Raw genomic sequence first — 26,249 nt, forward strand, 5'->3', positions numbered from 1 at the left:
AATCAAGAAAAAACAGAAAAGACAATGTTTGTTGTATAGCTCTGAAAATATAGACAGAAATGAGTCATAGGCCTGAGTAGGGTCCTCAACATAGACCTCATTCCAATTACAGTGTGTTAAGTCCATCTTTAAAGCCTCAACTCTTTCCTGGGTCCTTATTCTTACCATTTTACAAGTTTGCTCACTCACGCCAACAGAAGATTTAACCTTTAAACTATGTAGACCCACAAATATGGGAAAATGATCACTAATATCACTTTTTACCGGGCCATGAATGTTAGTAAAAATATTATCATGATGATAAGATAGAAAATTATAACTTAGAAACAAAACTTTGCTAATTCGTCAATATTTTAGAAATATTCCGCTTCTTTCTTTATATTCTTTTCTTTTCTTTTCTTTTTTTTACTTTATTTTTAAATATTTTTATATTTTGGACAATTCAATTCAATTCAAGTCACACTTTATTAGAGACAATCCAAACTACATTCAGGACCTGTTCCAGATAAAAGAAACCCGCTATGACCTGAGGGAGAAACTCATGTTTGAGATGACTACAGCAAGAACTAATATTAAAAAGAGATGTACCGTAGTGGCCACTCACGAGCAGGACACTGTTTAACTGTTTAACTGTTTAGGTTAGAATTCACAAGAAGTTAAACAGTGTCCTGCTCGTGAGTGGCCACTACAGTACATCAATTAAGGCTAGAATTTTGGAATAGTTGTAATAACAACCTAAAAATGTGTAGTTCTATCTTCAAGTTTAAGGAAATGTTTAAAGAAAATACTGTAAATAAATATAAAACACTATAATTATAAAGCATACTATCAAAAACATTCTAGAATGTGAAACGTCAATTTTATATTTTGTCTTGCTTATTTTTTTCTTCTTTATGTATTGTTTGTTTCCACGGAGTAAAGCTAATGTCTCGTATTTATGCTGATCATAAGAAAAAAGGGTAGGCACTATAACCTACGGCTTCAGCCTACACCTTTTCGGCAAAAGAAATGTTGTTTTTGTTTTTTACCTTTTCATCTTGTTCTGCAAAAAGGTGTGTACAAGCCGAAATAAAGATTCATAACAATAACATCTCGAGAAGAGGTCCATAGTACCAAAAAATTATACATACAACATACACGATATAAAAGACAACCACTTACGATATAAAAGACAACAACAACCACAATACAGAAGACTTAAAAACAACAGTGACACAAAAAGAAAACAGTGTCAGGCGCAAGTGTAGAGACATGAACACCAGTGGTTCCACAACATAGATGTGAACCTGACTGAGCTAAGTGCAGGATTCATTAAGCAGGTAATAATGCTATTTAAAGAGTTAGATACTCTACATATAAATTTATACATCAAATTCCGTAGAACAGCAGCACAGGTTGGTACTCCAACACTAACAAACAGATGACTGGCACTGCAGCTCCTTGGGACTTTAAGAAGCAGCCTCATACAGTCATTATAAGCCACAAGGAGCCTCTGCATGCTGCTTTTCTTGTACCGACACCACAAGTGGCCAGTGTATAGGGATGTACAATATGTTTTAAACAAAGACATTTTAACATCCACCGAGCACATGCTGAATTTGCGCAGCAGCATATTAGCTTGGGCATACATTCTTTGACACTGTCTATAAATATCTCTGTCATCAGAGAGATCATTAGTCATAAAATGACCGAGGTATTTCACCTCGTCACACTCGGTGAGGGCAGAGTCTGCCAGAAAGAAGTCAGGAAAAGCTAACTTTCTATCTCCCCGGCTTTGGACAATCATCACATTACTCTTCTTTGTATTATATTTAATATCATATTCATTACAACAAAGCAAAGCAAAATAAAAGAAGGAAAAATAACAAAAGTGCACAGATAACAGGTCGGGTCAGTGAGCCACTCATATCAACAGCAAAGGGAAAGCCACATGGCAGCATTGGAACTGCACCTCCATCAAAAGTCCCCCCAAAAAATCCATATGTATACACATACATACAGTATGCCGACACAGAGATGTGAAGAACCTGTACAACTGTTTATCTTCATAAACATCTACCTCCACATTCTCACAAAGATGTACACACACCTCCATACTCTCTTCCTCACCCATCAAAATAAGATGACCACTTCCACCAGTAAGTATTACATTTACCCATATTGAAAGAGAAAGAGAAGGTTATTTTTTCCATAATATATATTTCGTTTACAATTCCTGTCCATTGCTCTTTTGTCTGGGGCTGTTTGGTTAGCCACCTCCTTGTTAGAGCTTTTTTACTGGCTGCTAACATTATTTTAATCAGGTATTTGTCACTTGGGTCAAGTGTGGAAGGGATATTCCCAAGATATAGTACATTGAAGTCTTGTGTGATCTGTAACCCCATTATTGAGTTGATCATAAATATTATATACCCCCCGGTAGGGCTGGATCTTTGGGCAGTCCCAGAAGATGTGGAAATGATCTGCCTGGTGGTTTCCACATTACCTCCAGCAGTGTCCACTTCCTGGCTGATCTTTCTGTGGATGTTTCATTTTCGGAGTAATGAAAAATCTTACCATATTTTTCCATGTAAATTCCCTCCATACCTGAACTTGAAGTGCTCAATTGGGTTTATATTGTTCTTTTCATTCTGCACACTGAACTTTCTTAATTAAAATGAGGCATATAAAGTGATTCATCTGAGCTACTTCCCCCTAGGCAGGCCTATGAACCTATGTTAGTTTAGGAAATGGATTAAAAATATACCTTTACAATGATTTTATTCTTCAATTTGATTTTTTCCACACTTGACTCAAAAACTATGATATTAACTTGAAGCATTTTAGCAATATCATTGTACGATAATGTTACATTAAATATATAAAACCCATACCTTGAGTGGCAAAATTATTATTAATACAATGATGTAAAAATGTTTAGATTTACACTTTGAATGAATTGATGCAATGTCTCAAAAACACTTCTTGGAATACTTCTTGATGAACATCTGTCGTGGCGGAATCACATAGACAAGTTAACAGGCAAAATGGGGAAAGGTATATCTATGATTAGAAGATACTCCTCTTTATTAACACCAATTACACTCCGACAGGTTATTCAAACTTTGGTATTATCACACCTTGACTACTGCTCAGCTATCTGGTCAAGTGCAGCGAAAAAAATATAAACAAACTTCAGATAGTGCAGAACAGAGCAGCTCGCCTTGCACTCAGGTGTTCTATGAGAAAGGGTGTTGACCAAATGCATAGTGATCTTGCTTGGATGAAAATAGAGGACAGATTAACACACAATTTACTAACATTATTCAGGAATATAACTGTGTCGAAACAACCAAACTGCCTGTACTCAAAAATAACCTTTTCCCAAAACAGACATGAGCACAGGACAAGACAAGTTAGCTGGGGTCATATTTCTATTCCATTACCAAGAGCAAATGCAATGAAAATAACTTGTATGTACAGGGCCATCTCACAGTGGAACAGGTTGCCATTTACCATAACTAAAGCAACAAGCAGAGACAGTTTCAAAAAGCAACTAAAAAGGTTATTTTTGGGTACAGACATAAACAATGGTTAATATATATGTTTGATATACATTTTGTGATTTATTGTGTGGAAAATACAGCTCAATGTAGTTGCAGGTTGTGATGGTTACCACTACAGTGATGTTGCTGGTGTAATGATGTGGGTGGGATGTGGGGGGGGGGGTTAATGGAGTGATGTAATTGTAATTACTTATGTATTTAGTTATGTATTCATACATTTAAATTGTAAAGTACTATAGGAAGTATATATATATGTATAATTGTGCTTTTATATGAATGTATTTTAATTTTCATGGACCCCAGGAAGACTAGTTGGCGTTTTGCGTCCGCTAATGGGGATCCAAAATAAAAAACAAAACAAAACAAAACAACAGAATTAAATAAAGAAAATGGGATTTTTAGATATCAGTGATTTCATTTGTTTATTTTTTAAACCAATGACCAATTCTTTACTTCAGTAACAGTATCTATATAGCCATATAAAACATATACATTACAAATGTAAGTTTAACAAAAACATTAAAAAAGAATCAATCCGATTGTGAAAGACGTTAACTGATAATGAAAGACATGAACCTGATTTTTAATTATTTCAGACTGATGTAACAATGGGCAGGGCCGGCTGGCCTATTGGGTAATATAGGCAAATGCTGAGGGTTACGTGGCCTGCAGGGGACGCCACAGCATCGGGGAAAAGAATCACTTTCAATATAAATATATTAAAACGGGTCATTACTAATGACTTTTAAAATGTAAGAGCTAACACAGATCCAACTGTAAAGCACAGCCCAATTACTGATTGACTACAAATTATAATGTTGCTACAAATATCGAAATGAAGTAAAAGTATCAGATACAACACTATAGTGGATGCAGTAAAAAGAAGCACCACTAGAGGTCTGTAAAATGCTTTTTTTGTACATAGTTTTGCATATAGTTGTTTATAGTTATTTTTTATAGCTTTATTGTGTGCAAACTGCACGGTTATTTAAATTTGATGTTGATTGTTGTAGTTATAATTTTTTTACTATTATTTATTCACTTATTTACAGGATTTTTAATTTGTGGAAAGGGTATTTATATTGTATTTCAAATGTATTTTTGTATTTACTTGTAATTTGTTAAGCATGTAAATTGCGTGACATCATGCGTTATCTCATGAATTAAAGAAAACGGTTTGAACAATGCAATTTGATTTCTTTTGTAAGCGAATGTAAATCGTCGATGGAGGGGGCTGCCATGTAAAATCTCACCTATGGCGCCACATTGGGTGGGGCCGGCTCTGTCAATTGCTGTATTACTCTATTAGATGACAACTTTCAGACATTCAGACTTCATATTTAATTTCCTGAAGGTTTCATTCACATACAGCCTACCCATGACAGGGAAAGAGACATATTTGACATTTTCAAAAGATCAGACATATAGCTGTGTCTTTAAGAGTCAAAGGTTTTTTACAATATGTTATATACCCATAACAATCCAGTTGGTCAAATGTAAAGCGGTTGTAGAAAACATATATATAGTATGAGCTGAAATATAGCTTTTACATATACATTTAAAATATTCATTCCTTATATTAATGAAAAGTATACATGTGATAAGTGTAGCCTTTTTCTTATCACTTTAAGAAAACCAGTGTTGCTCATTACAACTTGATAGTGCTGATAATGATATATAAATATTACTTGGCCCAACTTCCATTAGGTCAAGAAAAAAAAATTCAAAATCTTTGTGTTTGAATGCATTTACATAAATAGCAGAAACAATGAAGGTTGCTGGAGACCCAGGTCAGTGATGTTGGATTACTATCCACTCAGGTTTATATCTTTTGGAACCTCTTGAAAGCACACCTTACTGTGGAACAGAGGAATGGAAGACAAGTTATCACATGAATTATAAAAATGATGAAACAAGAAAAAATTGTATCGCTAATTTAATTAATAATAATAACCCTAGACCACAGACACATTCAAGATTGGAGCAAACCGGAAAGATCTTACAAAATAACAGTCAGGTCATCTGTTCAAAATAAAAATTAAGAAAAAACTATGATGTTTGTAACACAGTGTCAACATGTAGTTTTATTGGTGTTGACAAGTCAATTTTCTTCATGGAAGAATTAGAAACTGTTAAAAAAAATAAAAGGATGATTCCAACATATGTGCTTAATCCTTTCATTCAATTTCGGAAAGTTTTATTCACATTCATAGATTCACAAACGAATAAATAAGTACTGCAAAGGCAGCACGGTGGCTTAGTGGTTAGCACTGTTGCCTCACAGCAAGAAGGTCCCCGGTTCGACTCCCAGGCCCGGCAGGGGCCTTTCTGTGTGGAGTTTGCATGTTCTCCCCGTGCTTGCGTGGGTTTTCTCCGGGTACTCCGGCTTCCTCCCACAGTCCAAAAACATGCATATTAGGTTAATTGGTGATTCTAAATTGCCCGTAGGTGTGAGCGTGAGTGTGATTGTGAGCATGGTTTGTGTGTCTATATGTGGCCCTGTGATGGACTGGTGACCTGTCCAGGGTGTAACCCCTGCCTCTCACCTGAAATGAGCTGGGATAGGCTCCAGCAGACCCCTGTGACCCCGCAAGGGATAAAGCGGGTAAGATAATGGATGGATGGATGGACTGCAAAGGCTCACATTATTTGACTTCCCAACAGATGATTAGGATGCAGCCTCAGTCATACATTTGTCTCAACTGTTGGACAACTTCCGAAAGGAATGATAAGGAGACTGGCCCAAACACATTAAACATAACAAAATGTGGAGAAAAAGAACAAGTATCTAGGCGGTGAGAAGTATCATTACCATTCGACCTAACAGAAGTCACTTTATCAATAAAAAACTGCAGAAAGCAAACACTGGTGGATTTTGACACTTTTTTTTTTAACATTCGAGGATGGATTTGTAACAGGTCATCTGCCCTCATATTTGTATTAAGGCTATCGTGGCTTGTTGTGAAGGCTTGGTTACTCTTCTTAGATGATCTTGATGAGATCAAAAGTCAATCCCCAGAGTTGAGATCAGAGTACAATATAATCTGAGTTCCAAGTTTAGTACAAATTTAGTATGTTTTATTATAAATTTGCTTTATCTGTACAGAAAGGAGGGGAAAAAAAGCTGCTGGTCCCAAAATAAGGTGACATGATTTAACTCAAAGTAAGTAATTATTAAAAAAATGTTGTCTGCCCAGATTTATGAAATATTTGGTACAATGCCAATTTTACCTTAAAGAAAATAACTTGTTTTGATGGAGAGGTATTGGTGTGTAGAATGTTATACTCAGTGGAGGAAGTATTTAACCTATTCAGAGTTTGTCCGGGGCATCTCTAAAGGTCTTTTTAGTTTATTTTTTTTTGTCTATAGTCATAGTAAGAGTCACACCACAAACCTTTCAGAACTGATTGTATGAAATCCACAACTATGATATATAAATGATGATCCTTTGACTTCCACGGAGCTGTAGCCGTACAGTAATGGCTATAAGAAGTGTAACAGTAAATTGTTCATTGGTTGCCTTGTTGAAGAATAACATAAAAATGCACTCCGTCTCTTTCCTGCAAACACTAGATGGCAGACATGCCCAATCCAGGAATACAGAGACTCATGGCATCCTTCATATTCAGTAGTTACTTTCTCACTACCGAGTCATTAAAAATGAAATAAAATCATTTTAGATTGCACATGGGCATTCATCACATCAGCTCATTCATGTCTCTCATAATGGAACTGTGATGAAACATTTCAGGAAAAAAAGAACCTTATTCTTTGAAGGACTGTTCACATATTTATCGGTGGAGTGCATAAACGGCAGTATATATAAACAGTATATATATTCCAAGCACTACTCTAGGGGTTCAGATCCAACTTGCTGTTTAAATTTTAAACTGTATTTCAGTGTTTTGAAAATACTGCGCATTTCATGATCTGCAAAGCTGGAAATTATTTCCCCATTGACACACAAAGCCAATCAGGGAAATGCCTTTCAGTATGAAATGGTTACAGATGTGATGCTTTTGGGAGATAAATTACACAGCTATATTCCATATTTCCATAATGTCTTCATAAATACAAAGAATAATAAGAATAAAATAAAAAACCTTGGGAAAAAATGGCAGAGCGTGAGGGTTTTAACCTGGAACTTGGTGGCTTGTCTAATGTTTCACCTACACCGACTTTTTCCTGCAGCAGTTATATTACTCCCGTCTCTCCTCAATGCTGCACGTCACGCTCATGCATTTTTCAACACATTTTGTCTTCTGGGCCGCTATCAAATGATCCTTACAAGATGAAGGGGTGGAGCTGGGGAGATGATGAAGATGATGTTGTGTCAAACCGAGGGGCAGGGCTTTGAAAAAAACCAGCCACACCTGCCCCTCCTCACCAAGAATGGATGAGTTATGAGATGCAGAGGTGTTCTGAGCAGCTCATTCAGTTAATCTGCAAGCCAGATGGAGACCACAGTGCTTCAAGAATAAAAACTGGATTCTACACCTCAATTTTTCATCAGTCTTGGATGAATCATTCAGAGATGAAACAAGCTGTGGCTCAGTGTATTTTTGGAAAGTGAGGATACTTTTGACATCAACTTCTTCGCCTCTTCTGTGCTGATCCCTTTCTAAAAGGTGGAAAAGTCCTTGTTCGTCCGAGGGACCTTTGCACCCCTCAAAGGTGGAGCCAATCCCCAGTGCCACAAACTCAGACAGGATGAGGAACAGCCTCTAGTGGATTTTTGTTTCCTTTCTCAGAACAAGGTGTGCTCATGAGCAATTAATACTCTGTTTTGAGATAAAAAGGGAGGAAAAAACAGTGCAGAGAAAAATGCCTTTTGGTTTAGCAAGCTTGAAAGAGCAGGTGTTCAAACCTGGGAAGGAGGAGGTGAAGAACTCTGTTGGGGACTCTTTGGGAAAACTGCAAAGGTGAGAAGGTTTGTTTGTATGAATAGCTGTGGAAAGAAGGTGTGAGGACTGTACTGTCTGTACAGGCTGTAGGAGTGCATGAAGCAAGCCTCATCATATCCATTCATGCCGGTGATCATTTTCATACGGTAACAACTTTGTAATAATGTTTAACTAAGCAGACTCTGAAATCTGCTCTCAAAGGGACTCCATGGAGACCCTGCAAAAGAGTGCATTACATCAGTCGTCTTCTGCAAGATCCCACCGATAAATAAATATTTCACTCTTGTGCTTGCTCTGCCAGTGATGTAATCACAGATTTCATTTTAGGATATTAATACATATTTCATATCAAATACATATTTCACGGACATTTGAGTGTATGTATGTGTGTGTCTGCAAAGGGCGAGCAGCCATAAATACTGAAGATATTAGTCGTTCTAGTAGAAAAAGATCTAAGTGGGCAATTTCCTGGAGATTTCCTGGAAAATGGCTTTGGTGTGAATAATATCCATGTCTCATGTACAGTTCATGCTTTGATGCCATCTGTTGTTTCCTTAGCTAGGGAATTATTATTACCGTTTTTCTTAATTTACTTTTTTTTAAATTCAATTTAATCAATTAATTAATTTATTAATTCGATTAATTTGGAGTTTAACTATATTTTTTGAGTGTCTTTAAAGCTGAATTGAATTATCTGCTGCCATGTTAAGCACTTTGTAACATTGTTTAGAAATGTGCTCTACAAATATAGTTTATTATTATTATCATTATTATGATTTGATTCACATTATGAAGAACACAAAGGGGAAATTTTCTTATTTCTTTCAAAAATAAATGCTGAATAACAGTGAAAATTATAACGGGAACAAGTTTCTGTTTATCTTTTGTTTTTTCAAAAAAGATAATGATCAAATGGAGATAAAGACATTTTTACCCGATAAGGACTCTTTCTGACACAATATGAATCAGATGACAAATTATTCATTCATCTATTCCCAAGGGAAAATGTGTGTTTCACATTATATCACACAGTTTTTTAATTTAATTTGACTGTCAATACCCTGAGCAGGTATCGGCTTAAAACATGTGATAAAAGCGACATAATTAAAAAAATACACATGCTTTCAGAATACATGTGATAGGCCATCCAACTGAAGATTGAAAACATTTAAATATGAGCCAGACAGCTCATATTTAGCCCCCCCCAGGGATTGACACTATAACAGCACTGGCTTGACCCTTTCGTGGCTGGGTCAGTTGGGTGAATGTGACTTTGCTGTCCTCCCCGGGGACACTTGGCACATGTTTGATTCCCTTCTCTATTGGCAGGGTGTTACTTTGTACAGTATATGTGTGCCATTATTTTTTATCACCTTGTCTTGACCTGAAGTGATAAAATAATTTGATGAATCACCATATAAAGCCACTGGTAGTATTTGGTTTCTCATTGAAAACTAGATGGAGACAGGACTTTTAAAGCTGAACAGGAAACCATTGCATTTTGCTCCTTAGGAAAATAGATGGCAGCAACATTGAGACCGAGGACAACATTGAACTGACTGAGGATGGTCAACCGGTGGCCTCAGCACCGCGTCCTGCCCCTCTGCTGGACTGCAGCTGTGGCGGCCTGCCCAAGCGCTACATCATCGCCATCCTCAGCGGCCTGGGCTTCTGCATCTCTTTTGGCATTAGATGCAATCTTGGTGTGGCCATCGTGGAGATGGTGAACAACAACACTGTCTACATTAACGGGACTCCCGTGCTGCAGGTAGGTGGAGCTGATGGAGCAGAGTCTACTTTCACCATTTTCATTAGGTCTCAGAAAAGTCAGGCAGGGTAAAGATGTCTCTTTCAGTACTTAGACCAAAAACAAAAATAAAGTTATGCATCAGTAGAAAACAATTAAAATCCAAATTGACTAATAATGAGGTTTCACAGCCATCTGAAAATGTGTGACATTCAATTTTGGTTAAACATCCTCACCCATACATGGTTACTGCATTATGAAAGAGGACATATGTCTATCATGGACATATACAGTACTGAACAAAGGTCTTAGGCACGTCTGTTTTCTTTTCTTTAATTAAAGTTTGAGTCAATATTTCTGGTTTCCTTAAAATACAAACATAAAACACTGGAACCTGGCTCTCTAGAGTCATTTATTCGGAATATTATATGGTTTTATTGTTTCTTCATATTATTTAGATGTCAGCCCGTTGGGGTGGGGTGGAGGGGGTGGGTGGGGGGTTCTGCGGTTCATGCAAATTATTCAAAAACTGGCTTTATCAGTCAACCTCTAATGTCATCAGTATTCTCTCTTTGTATGTTGATGAAGAGACTGACAAAAAAAAGAAAAAGGATGGTTATTAAAACATAAAGACTGAGGGTGTCTTGGAGTTATGCATACTATTTTAGGTGTGGAATAAATACTTTGCTTTCAGGTGTACATATCTTTTGCTAAACAGCTATTACAGTCCCCTCAGGTGAAACAGTCCTGCTGAGAGGCTGTGGGGGGAATCAAATAAAAAAAAAAGTAAATAGTATCGAGGAGGGTAGTTCTCCTTCCCTCCTCCACAGACGAGACTCCTTTATTCCCCTGTGATTTCAGTCTTTGCACAAGCTAGTGGTTGAACAAAAAAGGTTGTAAATGACAAGTGCATTCTGTTGCTCACCGTTTTACCATTATGCCTTTGGTAAATGAGAGTTGTGTGTTTCAAATTTAGTATCCACCTGCTGCCTTTCCTCCTCTCCCAGATAGCTCAGTTTAACTGGGACCCAGAGACAGTGGGGCTGATCCATGGCTCCTTCTTCTGGGGCTACATCGTCACTCAAATCCCTGGCGGATTCATCTCCAACAAGTTGTCTGCCAACAGGTTGTGTGCACTTAATGACTTAACTGTTGTCCTTGAGTCTTCATGTCACATTGTACTTTCATCTATATAGGATCCCCACATGAATGCATTTCAACCACGAGTTAAGGATTAACTTTCTGCCGTCCTGATTAAGAATTTTAAGAAAGGATGAGCAGGAAGAGTGAATACATGATAGTTAAAAGGTTTAAAGGAGGACTTCCTCGGCCCATGTGGTGAAAGGGTTAAAGCTGTTCGGTGTGCTGAGCGGTGCTGATGGAGCAGATAGCAGTCCTGTAATAAAAGCTTCACAGGAAAAGAGGACACGCCACTGACAGAGTTAATAATGAAAGATCCTGCCTCTGATTTCTTTCTGAAACACCAGCCACTGGAATATTACAAGTGTCACTTACACACTGTTTTGGAAAAAAAGAAGGAAGGGGGTTCGAGATTTAGTAGAAAAGAGAGGGGGAGCCCAGCGTCACTATGGTGATGAGGCATAAACTTGCGGACTGAATGGGATGTCGTTATCTCAGTCAATGAATGGCAGATGTGAGGTCTGCCACATGATAAAGCTGAGACAGTTTGACATTTATAGATATAGTGCATGACAAAATATGACACCTGTGGTAGCGGTTTCAGACATTAGGATGGCACAAGTTTGTAGCTGTTACTTGTTACAAACAGATTCGGATAATGTGACAACATGCAACAGTTATTAAAAGCATTGTTTCAGGAATTTATAATTAAGTTTCTTGAGTAAAAAAAAAGAAGTGTGATACTGAAACTTAACAATAGGTTTCTGATATTTTTTTTAAGGTTCAGATGAACTGCTAAAAGATTTGAAATTATTGAAATTATTTCTCATTTATAAGATGATATGGTTCAAGAAACTGCTTGATTGACTCGGTTAGCTAGATTTTCTTTGGTCTAACTTTGTATTCTTGATGAGGAGAGCGGTTGCAGTGTCTGGATGAAAACTAGCTGAAAACAGAAACACACTTAATTTAGTTTAAAAATTAACAGCTGGGAGAAACACATACTGTATTTTCCGCACTATAAGGCGCACCTAAAAGCCTTTCATTTTCTCAAAAACCGGCAGTGCGCCTTATAATGCAGTGCGCCTTATATATGATCATTACGGTAATTTCTCTTACTGTAGTCAGGGGGATTGTGGGTAATGTAGTTGGTGTCGCCAAAGTAATGGAGTAAAATCACAGACGTTCAGGACAACAGCAGCGTCGCTGACTCGCATAATGGCGACTTTGACGAGACGGAGCAAAGCTGGTTTTAATTTGTTAATAAAGTTTGACATACGGTACTTTTCTTCTTGGTTTTTTTTTTTTGCATTTGCTGTAGGATTTTGTAGCATTTCCTGTAGCGCAGCTCCATCAGGTAGATACGTAACTCAACCCCAGCCACTATAGTACGGTATTTTACCATATATTTAGTGCGCCTTATAATGTGGTGCGCCTTATATATGGAAAATACGGCAGTTAAACCCATCTTTAGCTAACATTATTAGCCAGCACTACTAACCATTTTGTGTTTTTTTGTTCAAAACGTATTTCGAACTCGGATTACTCTTGTTTTATATCTCCTGTTTCTCCCACCATGCTAAATTTAGCCAATGATTTAGATGTATTTAGAACATACATACATTTTTAATGACGTAAGTGATTCAGATAACTGTTCCCCAAAATAATGACATTCTGGTTTTCCCACAGGGTGTTTGGGGCTGCCATTTTCCTGACATCCTTGCTGAATATGTTCATTCCTTCGGCAGCGAGGGTTCACTACGGCTGTGTCATGTTTGTTCGCATCCTGCAGGGTTTAGTGGAGGTAAAAATGAAAATATTGGAAACTGCAAACTGCTCCAGTGAGAGTTAAAGTGTTGAATGTGTAGATTTATGTTTGCCAAGAGAGGTAAATACAGCCTGATAGATAAGACGCTCATCTAAGATGTAGGGTTATCAAACTGCCTTTGCACGTAGTTGGTTAGTGCTCCGACCCATCAGAGGAGTTAAAAAGCCGACATATTCAAAGTTCTCTGCAGCTTTTATTTCTGCTATTTTCTCAATGTGCTCTGTGCTGTAATTCAGATATAAAAAAAATATCATCTCACTTTCATTCAACCTGCGAAACTGTTTTAGATACTGTGGCTCCGCTGAAAACAACAACTTTCCAAGCTTAGATCTGAGTCCTGGTTAAATGAGGCTACTCGCGCTGTCAGGCGGGAGTGCAGGAGAGTTGAGCGTAAATGGAAGAAAGATAAATTACAGGTACCTTTCCAGATGCTGTACCTCAACATCTGGAAAGAGAAATGACAGGTGTCTTTCCAGATGTTCAGGTACAGTTGGAGATTTTATCAGGAAACCATGAGAACTGCCAAAACTAAATATTTTTGGAGAATGTAACCATCACAACCCCCAGGTTCTGTTTAAAACCATTTACTCCGTTCTTAACGTCCCACAAACAGCCTGCCTGGAGCTCTCAACTGCGACTTGTGAAAACGTCTTGAATTTCTTTAATAATAGGATAATAAACATTAGCTCAATATCATCAATGCCAATTTAGTCAATAGGATTATATCCTCAGGTTTTAGGCATGTAAAACCACTGATTAAGAAGCATCGGTTAGATTCATCTATATTTTCAAATTGTAGGCCCATCTCTAAGTTCCCTTTCCTTTCTAAGGTCCTTGAGAAAATTGTTTGCTGGCAGTTGACAACTTCTTTAGAAGAATACAACATTCTTGTGGTCTTCTCGTCTGGATATAAAACCCTCCACAGTACTGAATCTGCTCTGTTGACGGGTTTTAATGACAATTTAGCCTCAGATGTTGGTCACACTGTGCTGTTTTGGTTTTATCTTATCTAAGACCTGTCTTTGATACAGTCGACCTTCATATCCTCCTGTCTTGCCCGGAAGTCTGGGTGGGCATTCGGGGGATTAAGCTGGTTCACGTCCTATTTACTGAGAGGAGTTTTTTTTGTCCATCTTGGAGCTCACATGCCTCAGGCTTCTGTTCTTGGCCCTGTTCTTTTTTCATTATACTTGCTTCCGCTTTGATCGCTTCTCCGAAAACATGGAATTTCATTCCACTTTTATGCTGATGACAGTCAAATGTATATTCCACTGAAGCTTGAAAAAGCTTACTCCCCTAAACAATTGCTAGAGCACATTGATGAAATGAAGCCATGGATGTTACTAAATCTCTTTCACGTTAATCAGGAGAAGATGATGTCATGTTATTTTGGCCTAGTGATCCCTGTAGGTTGAGTGTCCACTTGGGCTTTCTAAGCAAAAATCTAAAACCTTCAACAACAAGCCTAGGTTTAAATCTGCACATCAACTGCACCTTGAACACACATATTAGTTCAGTGTTCAAGTCCATCTTTTTTCACCTGCAGCAACTGGTTAAGTCTTTTCTTTCCCGTGATCACTTGGAGATTTTAATCCATTCTTTTATCAATATCTAGATTATTGTGATGCACTTTACATTCGTTCCTTTAAAACCCTTTACCTACCAACCTGTTCTCAGGTTTCTGCTCTCAAATCACATGTGCCCCCTATACAGGGGACTTTGGTAATCAACAGGTTTGATTACCAGAATTGGTTAAGAATTGATTTGAAAATTATTTTATTTACTATCAAAGGGCTCATGGTCTCACTCCAAAGTATCTGTCCTGCTTCAACTGTACACTATTTCCTGCTCCCTCAGGTCGGCTGATCAGTTATTTTTAGTAATCTCTAAAACTACAAAAAAGCTTAAAGATGGCCACACTTTTTCAGTTGCTGGATTAAAATTGTGGAGCTACCGTCACACACCAGGCTGATCAACTCACTTTTCGTTTTTAAGCCCTCCCTTAAAACATACTTTTTCGCTTTGGATTTTTAACTCAGCTTGAGATCTCAACTATGAGTGTTTTTTTTTTACTGTTTTATTTTTGTCTTATGCGCTATGTTTTACATTTGTTTTACATGTTTTTAATTTTTTTATATTTTTCTCTGAATCCATGTTTGCGTTCAGCACTTTGGCATGTGTTGTTTTTGAAGTGCTATATAAATAAAGTTGAGTTGAGAGCAAAGTTGAGTTGAGAGCTACCTTGAAAAGGAATGATTTGAGCACTGTCTTTTGTTCATTCAATATTTGAAGAAAAAGTCTGAATCTTTTCCTGTCGATGCCAAAACCGATTTGAACAGCCCCATCATGTTAATTTGGTTCGTTCCATGAGACTTTTGGGCATAGTTAATGAGCTCCAATGGATGGTAGATGCACCTGCTAAGCAACTTTAAATTTGCAAGCACAGATTTCATATAGATTTCTAGGTTAAGATAAATACACAATGAAATGAATACGTTTTCTGCTAGGACATGTCCTTTCCATACTTGATTGCTTTGAGATAATCTTTACTTGCTTATTGCTCCACGATGAGCGTAAAATACATTAAAGTTTCAAGATCTGGACAAAATACAGGGTTAAATGTGCAAGACATGAGCTGGATTCCTTTGTGTAACCAATACATTTTATTTCAATGTTTTGCTGTTGTGTGGTCAAGTTTAGGGGGCTAACCCTCTTGAATAGGTTTAGATTTAGATTTATGTTACAGGAGCAGTTTGAGGGATTTAGTGACATCCATTGACAAAGTTTACAGATTGCAGCCAACCTAACTGACAGGCTTCAGGGTTTCTATGTGAATTCAATGACACTTTAAAGCAGAATGAAAGACTTTCTTTCATCTCCGAATATCAGTTTCAAATTCATTTGACAAAAATGAAACTGTAACAGGTGCAGTAACCAGGTACTTTAAACCCCTGTCCCAGATGTCTCTTGGGATAACTGTGCATTGGTTTACAGCACAATATTATACCAGCAATGAAACTCACTCAAAGAGTGGAGCGAGTAAGAGGTCAAACTTACTGTACATCAGGATACAACTCACATTGAGTTGTGGCAACTACACAACCCCTACCCAGTTCACTTTTAAATATACAACTTAGGTCTTTAGTTTCCTTTAATATATTTATTTATTACAATTTTATTAAACAAACTAAAATAATCTTTAGAGCAGGGGTATTCCACTAGATTCGGTCGGGGGCCACATCTGCAGAAGGACTGTATGGAGAGGGCCGCACAATTTGAAAATGTGGGGGTTTTCAAAATGTATTTTGCACTCAAAGACGAAGATTTATGTAAATATAATACATTTGTATTATACATTTGAATATATCTAGTTTACATAGGAATTATGTATTAATTGTCTCCAGATTTAGTAATTGTGAATGTTAAATATATTATTCAGATAAAGAAATATTATTTTGAATGCAAGTTCATTTTGAAACCAAGCATTGTGCAAACTTAATGAAATTGATATTGACCTACTTTTAATAAAACATGCCATAATGACAAAGCACCACTTTCCACCAAGATTTCCTTATTTGAATATTATATTAAGCATTGAGCACAACCTTTTTAGTCCAGAGTAGCCAGTTATAAAAATATTATTAAAAAAAAAAAATATATATTAAAAATATATATTAAAAAAAAAATATATATATTTTTTTTCAACAAACACCCCCTTTTTTGAAATATGACCAGGGGCCACATAAAAGCTCCTGGCGGGCCGCATGTGGCCCGCGGGCCGCCAATTGAATATCCCTGCTTTAGAGGATCCAGTTGATCAGTTTTTTATCCCAGTTTCAATTGGTATCAATCTATCAAATGACGATAAAACAATCAGTTTGCTTTTCTAAATGGTTTAGAAAATGTCTGCATTGTCAGGTCAGACGTCTTCTTTCCCCTTCGTCATCTTCCACCTTGTCCCTGCTAGGGTGTCACCTACCCAGCGTGTCATGGGATGTGGTCCAAATGGGCGCCGCCTCTTGAACGGAGTCGACTAGCCACTACATCATTCTGTGGTGAGTCACTCTTTTTATTCCTTTTAAATGATAAACAACAAAGCTGAGCTTTTTTACATCCAAAACAAACATATTTTTTCAAAAGCTAACAAGCCGGAGGGAGGTTGTCAGTAAATGGATGTGAGAGGGCTGGTTTTGCTTTGCAGATGCCGACCACTACTGCCTCTGTTGAAATTGAAATAACCGTGTTGCACTTTAAATTGGTACCATGACAACCCATGCATCAAAACCCTCTTGACATTGTCTGCAAATGAACGCAGCTCACCTGCGTGATCTGAAGGAGCTTCTCCCTCCATTCACCTAAATGAATTGTCACCTTGCTTACTGTCCAAAAGCACTCTCCTGCTCGCTGCTCTATTGAAAACATCAGTGCTTATGAAGCTGACAGATAGTAAAATAACAGACTGAAACACTCCTCTGTGTAATGGTGGTGCTAATGACTTCGCTGTTGATTTCAACAGCGTTTATTCAAAGAAACTAATGACTTTCCTTGAATCATTTATACTTATAAAGGCTGAGCATATTTTTAATGTTTTGCAAAATATGCAGTTGACGTGATCAGATGGTTGCAGATTTTTAAACAAGACAGCATGTTTTATTATGGTTAAACCTGACAGATATCAAATGCTGCTGCAGGAACACACTGACAATGATACGTGTTGTTCCCAGGATCCTACGCAGGAGCGGTGATCGCCATGCCTCTGGCTGGAGTAATGGTTCAGTACGTTGGCTGGTCATCAGTGTTTTATATTTATGGTAAGCATAGGTGTGAAATCTGAACAAACCCTTCAATTAATATGTGGGAAAATCGCAAAATTTGCTGATTAACTGCCCAGAGGGATCTTTGAAGAGAAGACTTAACTCTGCAAAGATTTGCAGAGAAAGTAAATGAATATCAGTTCATTAAGGATTTATAAACATGCACAGCAGGCATGGATAACTCTTAGAGGATCAGTTGGTTACTATTTGGTTTGGTTGGCAAATACAAAATGTAAAAAGATGAAAAAAAAAACACATAACCAGACATAACCAAAGTTCTATTAGTTAGAATTATGGAGCAAATTTTTATTTGCATTGAACCACATAGGTTTTTATCACATGTGGAGGTCATTACACAGTTTAAACCCTTGTTGTTCTCTGGCAGCTGTAATTTGCATTATCAAAATTGGTTGAGGTTTGATTAAAATGATTAACAGTTGCATAAAATTCATACATTAGCAAACATGTTTTAATAAAAAGCCACTCTGCTTTTGCTGTGATAGGATCTCATGATTTATTGATGTAAATTAGCATTTTCCTGTCTCGCCTCCGTGACTCATGCCAGTTGTGTTTCCAATAATGAAAATTCTTGTGGTCCAGGAAGATCTGGGCTTAGTTTAATTAATCTGTCCTGCACTGAAGTCACTTGTTCATACTTTACCAAACCTTTGCGACAAAGAAAACTGTCTTTAAATGAACGAGTGCAAATAAATGCATGCTTTTTTATTGTTGTTGCCTCTTGAAAAAGGTGTTTTTGGGATCCTGTGGTACATCCTTTGGCTACTGCTGGCTTATGGAAGTCCTGCTGAACATCCTACGATCACAGAAGAGGAGCAGACCTACATTGAGTCTGCTATTGGTGAAACAGTCCACCAGCTGAGTGTAACTGAGGTGTGCAAGTTTCACAAGCACAGAGTATCCCTTTATACCTGTGGTTACGCAAGTAAACTGAAAACCTGACACACTCTTTCCTCCTGCAATCACAGAAGTTTAAGACTCCGTGGCGTCGTTTCTTTACCTCCATGCCTGTGTATGCCATCATCGTGGCGAACTTCTGCCGCAGCTGGACCTTCTACTTGCTTCTCATCAGCCAGCCAGCATATTTTGAGGAAGTGTTTGGCTTCCCGATCAGCAAGGTTGGCTTCTCATTGACGGTGGCAAAAGCCCCTCCAGCCGGACTGTATTTAAAAACTACACCGCTACACAAACTAGGTTTGGAAGCGATGTGAAATAAAAGCAAAGCAGAATGCAATAATCTGTAAATCATTTAGACTCTATAAACATGTTAATGTTGTATATTAAAAAAATAGCAGTGTTAACCACAGTGTCTTTAACGTGTTATTACTGTGTTATTTTTGACTGCCCTGTTCTAGAGATTAGTGCTCCCGAACCCAAACTCATGTCAGGTTTCTATGCAGTGTAGAGATGTACAGAGATTCCTTCTGATTCTCTCAGTCTAGAGCAGGGGTCGGCAACCCACGGCTCTAGAGCCGCATGCGGCTCTTTAGCGCCGCCCTAGTGGCTCCTGGAGCTTTTTCAAAAATGTTTGACCTTTTTTTCTTGTTTTTTCTTCTTTTTTCATTTTTTCATTTTTTTTCCTTTTTTTCTTTTTTTCCTTTTTTTCTTCTTTTTCTCTTTTTTTCCTCTCTTTTTTTCTGTTTTTCCTTTTTAATCTCGACATTTTGACTTTTTTCTTGAAATTCTGACTTTTTTCTTGAAATTTTGACTTTTTTCTCGACATTTCAACTTTTTTCTCGACATTTCGACTTTTTTCTCAACATTTCGACTTTTTTCTCGACATTGTACTTCAACATTAATCTTGACATTTCGACTTTTTTCTCAACATTTCAACTTTTTTCTCAACATTTTGATTTTTTTCTCGACATTTTGATTTTTTTCTCGACATTTCAACATTTTTCTCAAAGTGTATAATGAAAAAAAAATCTTCCCCCAGTTATAACTAATATAGAAACATGCAGCATGTATTGTCTTCATTCTAAGGCTTATACAAGACTTTTCATTTTTTGCGGCTCCAGACATATTAGTTTTTTGTGTTTTTGGTCCAATATGGCTCTTTCAACATTTTTCGGTTGCCGACCCCTGGTCTAGAGTCATACTAAATTAAACAAACCACAAAATCCTCTTTGATTAGCCCCCACTAAATGATTATGCTTCATCATTTCATTGAGTTGTTGGCACTTAAACGTACAAGCTGTGAGATTTGTGTAAGTGTAAATCTGTCCTGCTTTGGACATGTCCAAATTTGTTTAAAAAAAAGATGCTCCTGGCACCAAATTTAAGCCTTTATGTTTGTATGTATATAACTGACATGGACGTGAAAGTGTATTTACTTGCTGAATGTGTGAACTCTTCACAGGTGGGGATCCTGTCTGCTGTCCCCCACATGGTGATGACCATTGTCGTTCCTATTGGAGGACAACTGGCTGATTTCTTACGCAGTAACAAAATCATGTCCACCACAAATGTGAGGAAAATCATGAACTGTGGAGGTATGCTGGTGTAGACACAACTTTTTATTGTTAATTTCTGCACCTTTTCATGTGTGACAATATGCAGGTACTATCTCACTCTGACATGCGAGGGTAATTATTGCTGTAAGTGGATAACTTCATTGTAACAGCTGTGTTTTGACATCTCAACATGGGTGTCACATGGTACTGACAGAATAATACTGAATACTTTTTAGATCCAGTTATGGAAAATATATCTCTGTAATTTCACAGGTTCAGAAGTTGATAATTTTAGAACATTACACAGGAGCAAATGTGCACTTTTAGTCTTCAGTTTGGGATGCCATCGGTTCATTTTCTTTATTTGTATTTCAAATGGGTGATTACTGAGCTTTTTGCATCATATCTTTGTCTCAGGGTTCGGCATGGAGGCCACTCTCCTGTTGGTGGTTGGATTTTCTCACACTCGAGGGGTTGCTATTTCCTTCCTTGTGCTGGCTGTGGGTTTCAGTGGATTTGCTATTTCAGGTATTAGCACAGAAAAATTTATTGTAAATTGTACTTTTTTCCGTCGAACCTCCAGAATGTATAGTCAGTTTATATTACTGTGTTTATGTTAGACTGTTTGCGTCTGTATTGTGTCATCAGGGTTTAATGTGAACCATCTGGACATTGCTCCTCGCTATGCCAGCATTCTGATGGGCATTTCTAACGGAGTGGGAACGCTCTCTGGAATGGTGTGTCCTCTAATTGTTGGAGCTTTGACAAAACACAAGGTAATACAGATTTACTTTCTCAATTTTATGCATCCGGACAAAAATGTACAAATATTTTAATAAAGCAAAGCTAATGCAGAAGCAGTGTGTGAGGAGCTAAGCAGACCCCATGATTCAGTGACTTGCTGAATCACATTTAGCAGCAATAACTTGAAGTGATTATTTTCTGCATGTTGTTATTAGTTTTGGGCCAGTCTTCTTTGATATGTTGCTTCAGTTCATTGACATCATCTGTTAATCCACAGGTTACTTAAAGCCCCATTACATCATATAAACATCAGGTTGAGGTTGTGACTTTGATAGGGCCATTACAGGACCTTGATTCTTTTATTTTTTTTTAACCATCCTCTTGTAGATTTGCTGGTTTTCTTCAGATCATTGTCCAGCTGCATGACCAATTTTAATCCAAACTTAAGCTGTCGGACAGATGGATCCACATTTGTCTCCAGAATACTCTGATAAACAAAAGAGATCATGGTTGACTGCAACATGCTCAGGTCCTGTGACTAAAGCACAATCCCAAATCGTCACTACTTGGCCGTGCTTGACCGGTGTGAGCTATTAGTGCTAACATGCTGTGTTTGGTTTGTGGTCTGCATTATGATCAAACATTTTCAGTTATTGCTTGTTCTTCATTGTTACAGAAGCTTTACGTTGTAGTGTTGTCCTATTCAGATGCTTGGAAAGAAAAGCTTTTGTTCTAGCAAACCATTCCAAACTTTAATTTTCTAACAGCATTGTGAGAAACTTTATCATTTAACTTGTTAATTGAGGGCTATAGAGTCTGAGATGTAGCTTTTTTTTTTTTTTTAATTCTTAGAGCATTACGAGGTTCAACATTGTATTCTGATAGACAAATCCAGCAGTCTTGCTTTCATAGTCACTCATATCCATGACTGATCAAAATGATCATTAATCAATTGCATTTGATTAACAGAACCTAGCTATCTATCCTCTCGTTCGCTATGAAAGCAATAAGAATATGCTTATTTTTTCACACAATACGTCTGCATTTCAAATTATGCATTCTGCTTCAGGATTTTTAGTTGAATTGAATTGAATTGAATTGAATTGAATTGAATTGAATTGAATTGAATTGAATTGAATTGAATTGAATTGAATTGAATTGAATTGAATTGAATTGAATTGAATTGAATTGAATTGAATTGAATTGAAAGTGATATTGTGTAAAACGTCCTATCTGTTTTAACCTAATTTTAAGCTTTGGTGAGGGTCGGATAACTGTCCTTATTTCCTGAACTGAAAGAACATGTAGCTGGTGATCTTCTTTTTTTTTTTTAAAAAGCTGTATCTTGTAATATTTAATTTATATTTAAATCTATTCATATTATTGCACCGTTTTTTTTCATCAAAGTTTTTGTTTTTAAACTTGGATTGAATTCAGAAGTAATTCAATTTAGATAATTATTTTGACTGTTACTTCTTCATGTCCTGTTCAAAAATATAAATGTACAAAACCTTGTTGGATGTTTGATGCAGTATTTACAGCACATTAATTACTTGAAGAATATATTTTTTGGACTGCTGAATTACTGTTATGTAACCAGGCAACTCTTCTCAATTCACCAGACTGTAAAATCTTTTACACTCATTGCAGCTGTAGTGCAGCACCATGAGCGTATAGTGTACATGTATAGCGTTACCTCAGTGGAACATCAGTGGAAAATCTGTTGGTCCCCCTCTGACAAGACATGCATGCCTCTCTCCACAGACTCGTCTGGAGTGGCAGAATGTCTTCCTTATCGCGTCCATGGTGCATTATTCAGGGGTCATCTTCTACGCTATTTTTGCTTCGGGGGAACAGCAGGACTGGGCCAACCCTGAGAGCCTGAGTGAGGATAAGTGCGGCATTATTGACGAAGATGAACTGGCCGAAGAATCAGAGCTCAACATCGACAACGCGTTTGTGCCCAAAAAGAGTTATGGAACAACAGACAATTCGTCTGGTCGAAAGCAGGGCTGGAAAAAGAAGAGAGGGGTGACCATGCAGGAGGAAGAGGAACATTATGGGAATGGAGACTACCAGGACCAGTACCAATGAAATGGCATCAAAAACACGCAACTACATTCAAAACTAGGGTCTGATTTCACATCAGCTGGAAAGTCAAAGAAAAATAACAGCAGCTTAAGCATTATAAGTACCTCAAGATGGCCCTTTTTCATGTTTGCCCAATAAACAAGTATAGCTGTATGAACTGTATAAATGTACTCCTAAGTTTACAGAAAAACAATAGATACTCAAAACAGTAACTATTCAAAATTAAGGTTTTTTTTTTCTTTTAAGACTGAATGAATCAAAGAAATTAAATCATGCTTATACGATGTAATAATAATTTTAGTTGTGTGGAAATCACCGATCAACATTAATGGACCATCTAGTACCATGTTACAGAAACATGAGAAACACATATCAACTTTTCTACCACACTTCACCTGTAACCTTTTCTGATTGTATCTAACTGTGATCTGAGTGACTATTTCATGGACTGTTTTGTGTCAGCTATGCAACCTGACAAGAGGCGTGTAGCATCCTATAATGTAATAATTTCCTGAAAATGTAATAACGCCTGAAAATGTAATCAAATTTGCACTTAACTCAATCAAAAATGTAATAAAACCCAATAATGTATTAACTTGACCAATAATGTAATAAAATATCCTGACTGATATTGTAATAACATTTTTACCGATAATTTAATACCTTATTACATTATTGGGAATTTATTACATGGTACTCAAAGTCTGCAATTTAAGCCAATAGTCATTCTGGTGTTTCAAATCCAGCGTATATAACATTCTTAGATACTTAAAACACAAAATGTAGAACTCTGGAGTGAAAATGAACATATATATTACATTATTTGTCAAGTATTACATTATCAGTTTTGGAAAAGAAAAAAAGATCCACCTGAAAATGTAATAAATTCCCAATAATGTAATAAGTTATTAAATTATCGGTAAAAATGTTATTACAATATCAGTCAGGATATTTTATTACATTATTGGTAAAGTTATTACATTATTGGATTTTATTACATTTTCGATTGAGTTAAGTGCAAATTTTATTACATTTTCAGGCGTTATTACATTTTCAGGAAATTATTACATTATAGGGTGCTACAAGGCGTACTACTGGAATGTAATGACAGGTCTCGTGGCAGACCGCGGCATTCATGTTGTGAGTCTTTATTGTTTTTGCTCGTATGTATTTGCTGTCACTGCTTTGCTTGTTGTCCTTGTTCAAGCAGGCCTCGGTTCAGCATCTGTTTGTGATGCATTTCTATAACAACTTTGTCATATATAGAGCTCTGAGTTCATACAGTCACGAGGGAAAAAACGAAGGGCAGACAGTGTAGATAGTCAGGCTGTCTGTGGTGCGTTTGGCTTCTTTGCATTTTTTTTAGTGTTTATATCTGGAGATCCTGTTCATTTCTTAAAATAATGTGCAGTAAACTTAACTTTAATCAAAAAATAACTTAGTAAATTTGCACAAACTGTTTATTGTTACTTTGACTGAAAAAAAGAAAACAGTTTTGTACAGTAACTTATTATCTTGATTGCAAATGAACACACTGAACATGGAATAAACAACATTACTATACAGTGATGAGATTGTGTAGAGTGAAAATAGATAAACGGCTTAGATGTTCTAGTAAACTACCATGTATGTTTAACACTTCATGCTGCTGGGAAACATATGGCCTGGTAACTCTAGCAACGGTGATTCTCCGGTATCCATATTCATGGCATGCTATGATCATACAGTCTTTTTTTCCCCAAATGTTTTATTCCAAAGGTCCTGTTCTTCCACGTCCCATGTTCGTGGGTTTGTAAGTCATTCCTATGGTCTTACAATCATGGACACATTTGATGGTACCTTTCCATTAAAAACAGAAGAATCCTCAATGGTCACTGAAATAACTTTAAACTGATTAAATAAATGAAAACCAGACATTGATTTTGAATTGTGGTTCAACAAAATCATTAAAAGAAATTAGCTGATACCCCTAGAGAAGATTAAAGATAATTTGACCACAGTGATATCTTAATTGTGTCCTGTAATTAGCACATGTCTTCAATCTTGCAGTTTGTCAGTGTGACTATTTAAACGGTGAAAGAAATCGTCACTCTGCTGTTTGGTATTGTGCTATTCACCATACTGAACATGGACCAGAGAAAGCAAAGGACAGAGCTGTCTGAGAAGATCAAAAAGAAAATTCTCGACAGGCTCTAAAGATCATCTCCAAGCAGCGTGATGTTCTTATGACAACAGCTGTACATTTAATTCAGAAGTTTCAGGTCCATGGAGCTGTAGCCAACCTCCCTAGACTTGGAAACAGGTGGGAAATTGATGACAAACTGAAGAGGCAGATACGATGAACGTCAACCAAAGAGCCCAGAACAACTTCCAAAGAGATAGAAGGTGAACTCCAAGATCGAGCCACATCAATGAAAGATCTCACCATCCACCACTGTATAACTGAAGTGGACGACCGAAGAGGATTCCACTGTTGAAAGCAAAGAATAAAAAAGTCCACCTGGAATTTGTGAAATTGGATATTAACAAGCCAAATAGCTTCTGCGAGAATGTTTTTTTGGACAAATGAAACAAAACTGGAGCTTTTTAACAAGTGACATCAACTTCATGTGCACAGATGTAAAAATGATCCTTCATAGAAAAGAGAACATAACTGTTGTGAAACATGGAGGAGGCTCGGTTATGTTCTGGAGCTGTTTTGCTGCATGTACAGTAGTACAGGATGTCAGGTACAATGAAATCCAAGACTATTAAAGCACTCTGGAGCGACATGTACTATACCGGCCAGTGTCAGAAAGCTTGGTCTCAGTCGCAGGTCATGGATGTTCCAACAGGATTATGACCCAAAACACACAACAGAAAACATCCAAGAATGACTGAGAACAAAACACTGGACTATTCTGAACGGTCCTTCTGCCAGCCCTGGTCTAAGTCTTATTGAACATCTGTGGAACAAGCCGAAAC

At 37.1% G+C, this 26,249-nt stretch overlaps 1 protein-coding gene across 1 annotated transcript; it reads left to right on the plus strand.

Annotated features, from left to right (window-relative positions):
- Window positions 1-7,977: 7,977 nt before the first annotated feature.
- slc17a8 (solute carrier family 17 member 8) lies at window positions 7,978-23,764 on the plus strand. Its single transcript, XM_061722679.1, has 12 exons — window positions 7,978-8,468; window positions 9,963-10,218; window positions 11,205-11,323; window positions 13,027-13,141; window positions 17,133-17,220; window positions 17,890-17,976; window positions 18,728-18,870; window positions 18,966-19,115; window positions 20,357-20,489; window positions 20,868-20,978; window positions 21,099-21,226; window positions 22,959-23,764. Exons 1-12 carry the CDS (start codon window positions 8,371-8,373, stop codon window positions 23,286-23,288), a joined length of 1,758 nt encoding a protein of 585 aa, XP_061578663.1. The 5' UTR covers window positions 7,978-8,370; the 3' UTR covers window positions 23,289-23,764.
- Window positions 23,765-26,249: the final 2,485 nt, after the last annotated feature.

The sequence above is a fragment of the Cololabis saira genome, chromosome 5 (assembly GCF_033807715.1).
Source record: "Cololabis saira isolate AMF1-May2022 chromosome 5, fColSai1.1, whole genome shotgun sequence".
Lineage (NCBI taxonomy): Eukaryota > Metazoa > Chordata > Actinopteri > Beloniformes > Belonidae > Cololabis > Cololabis saira.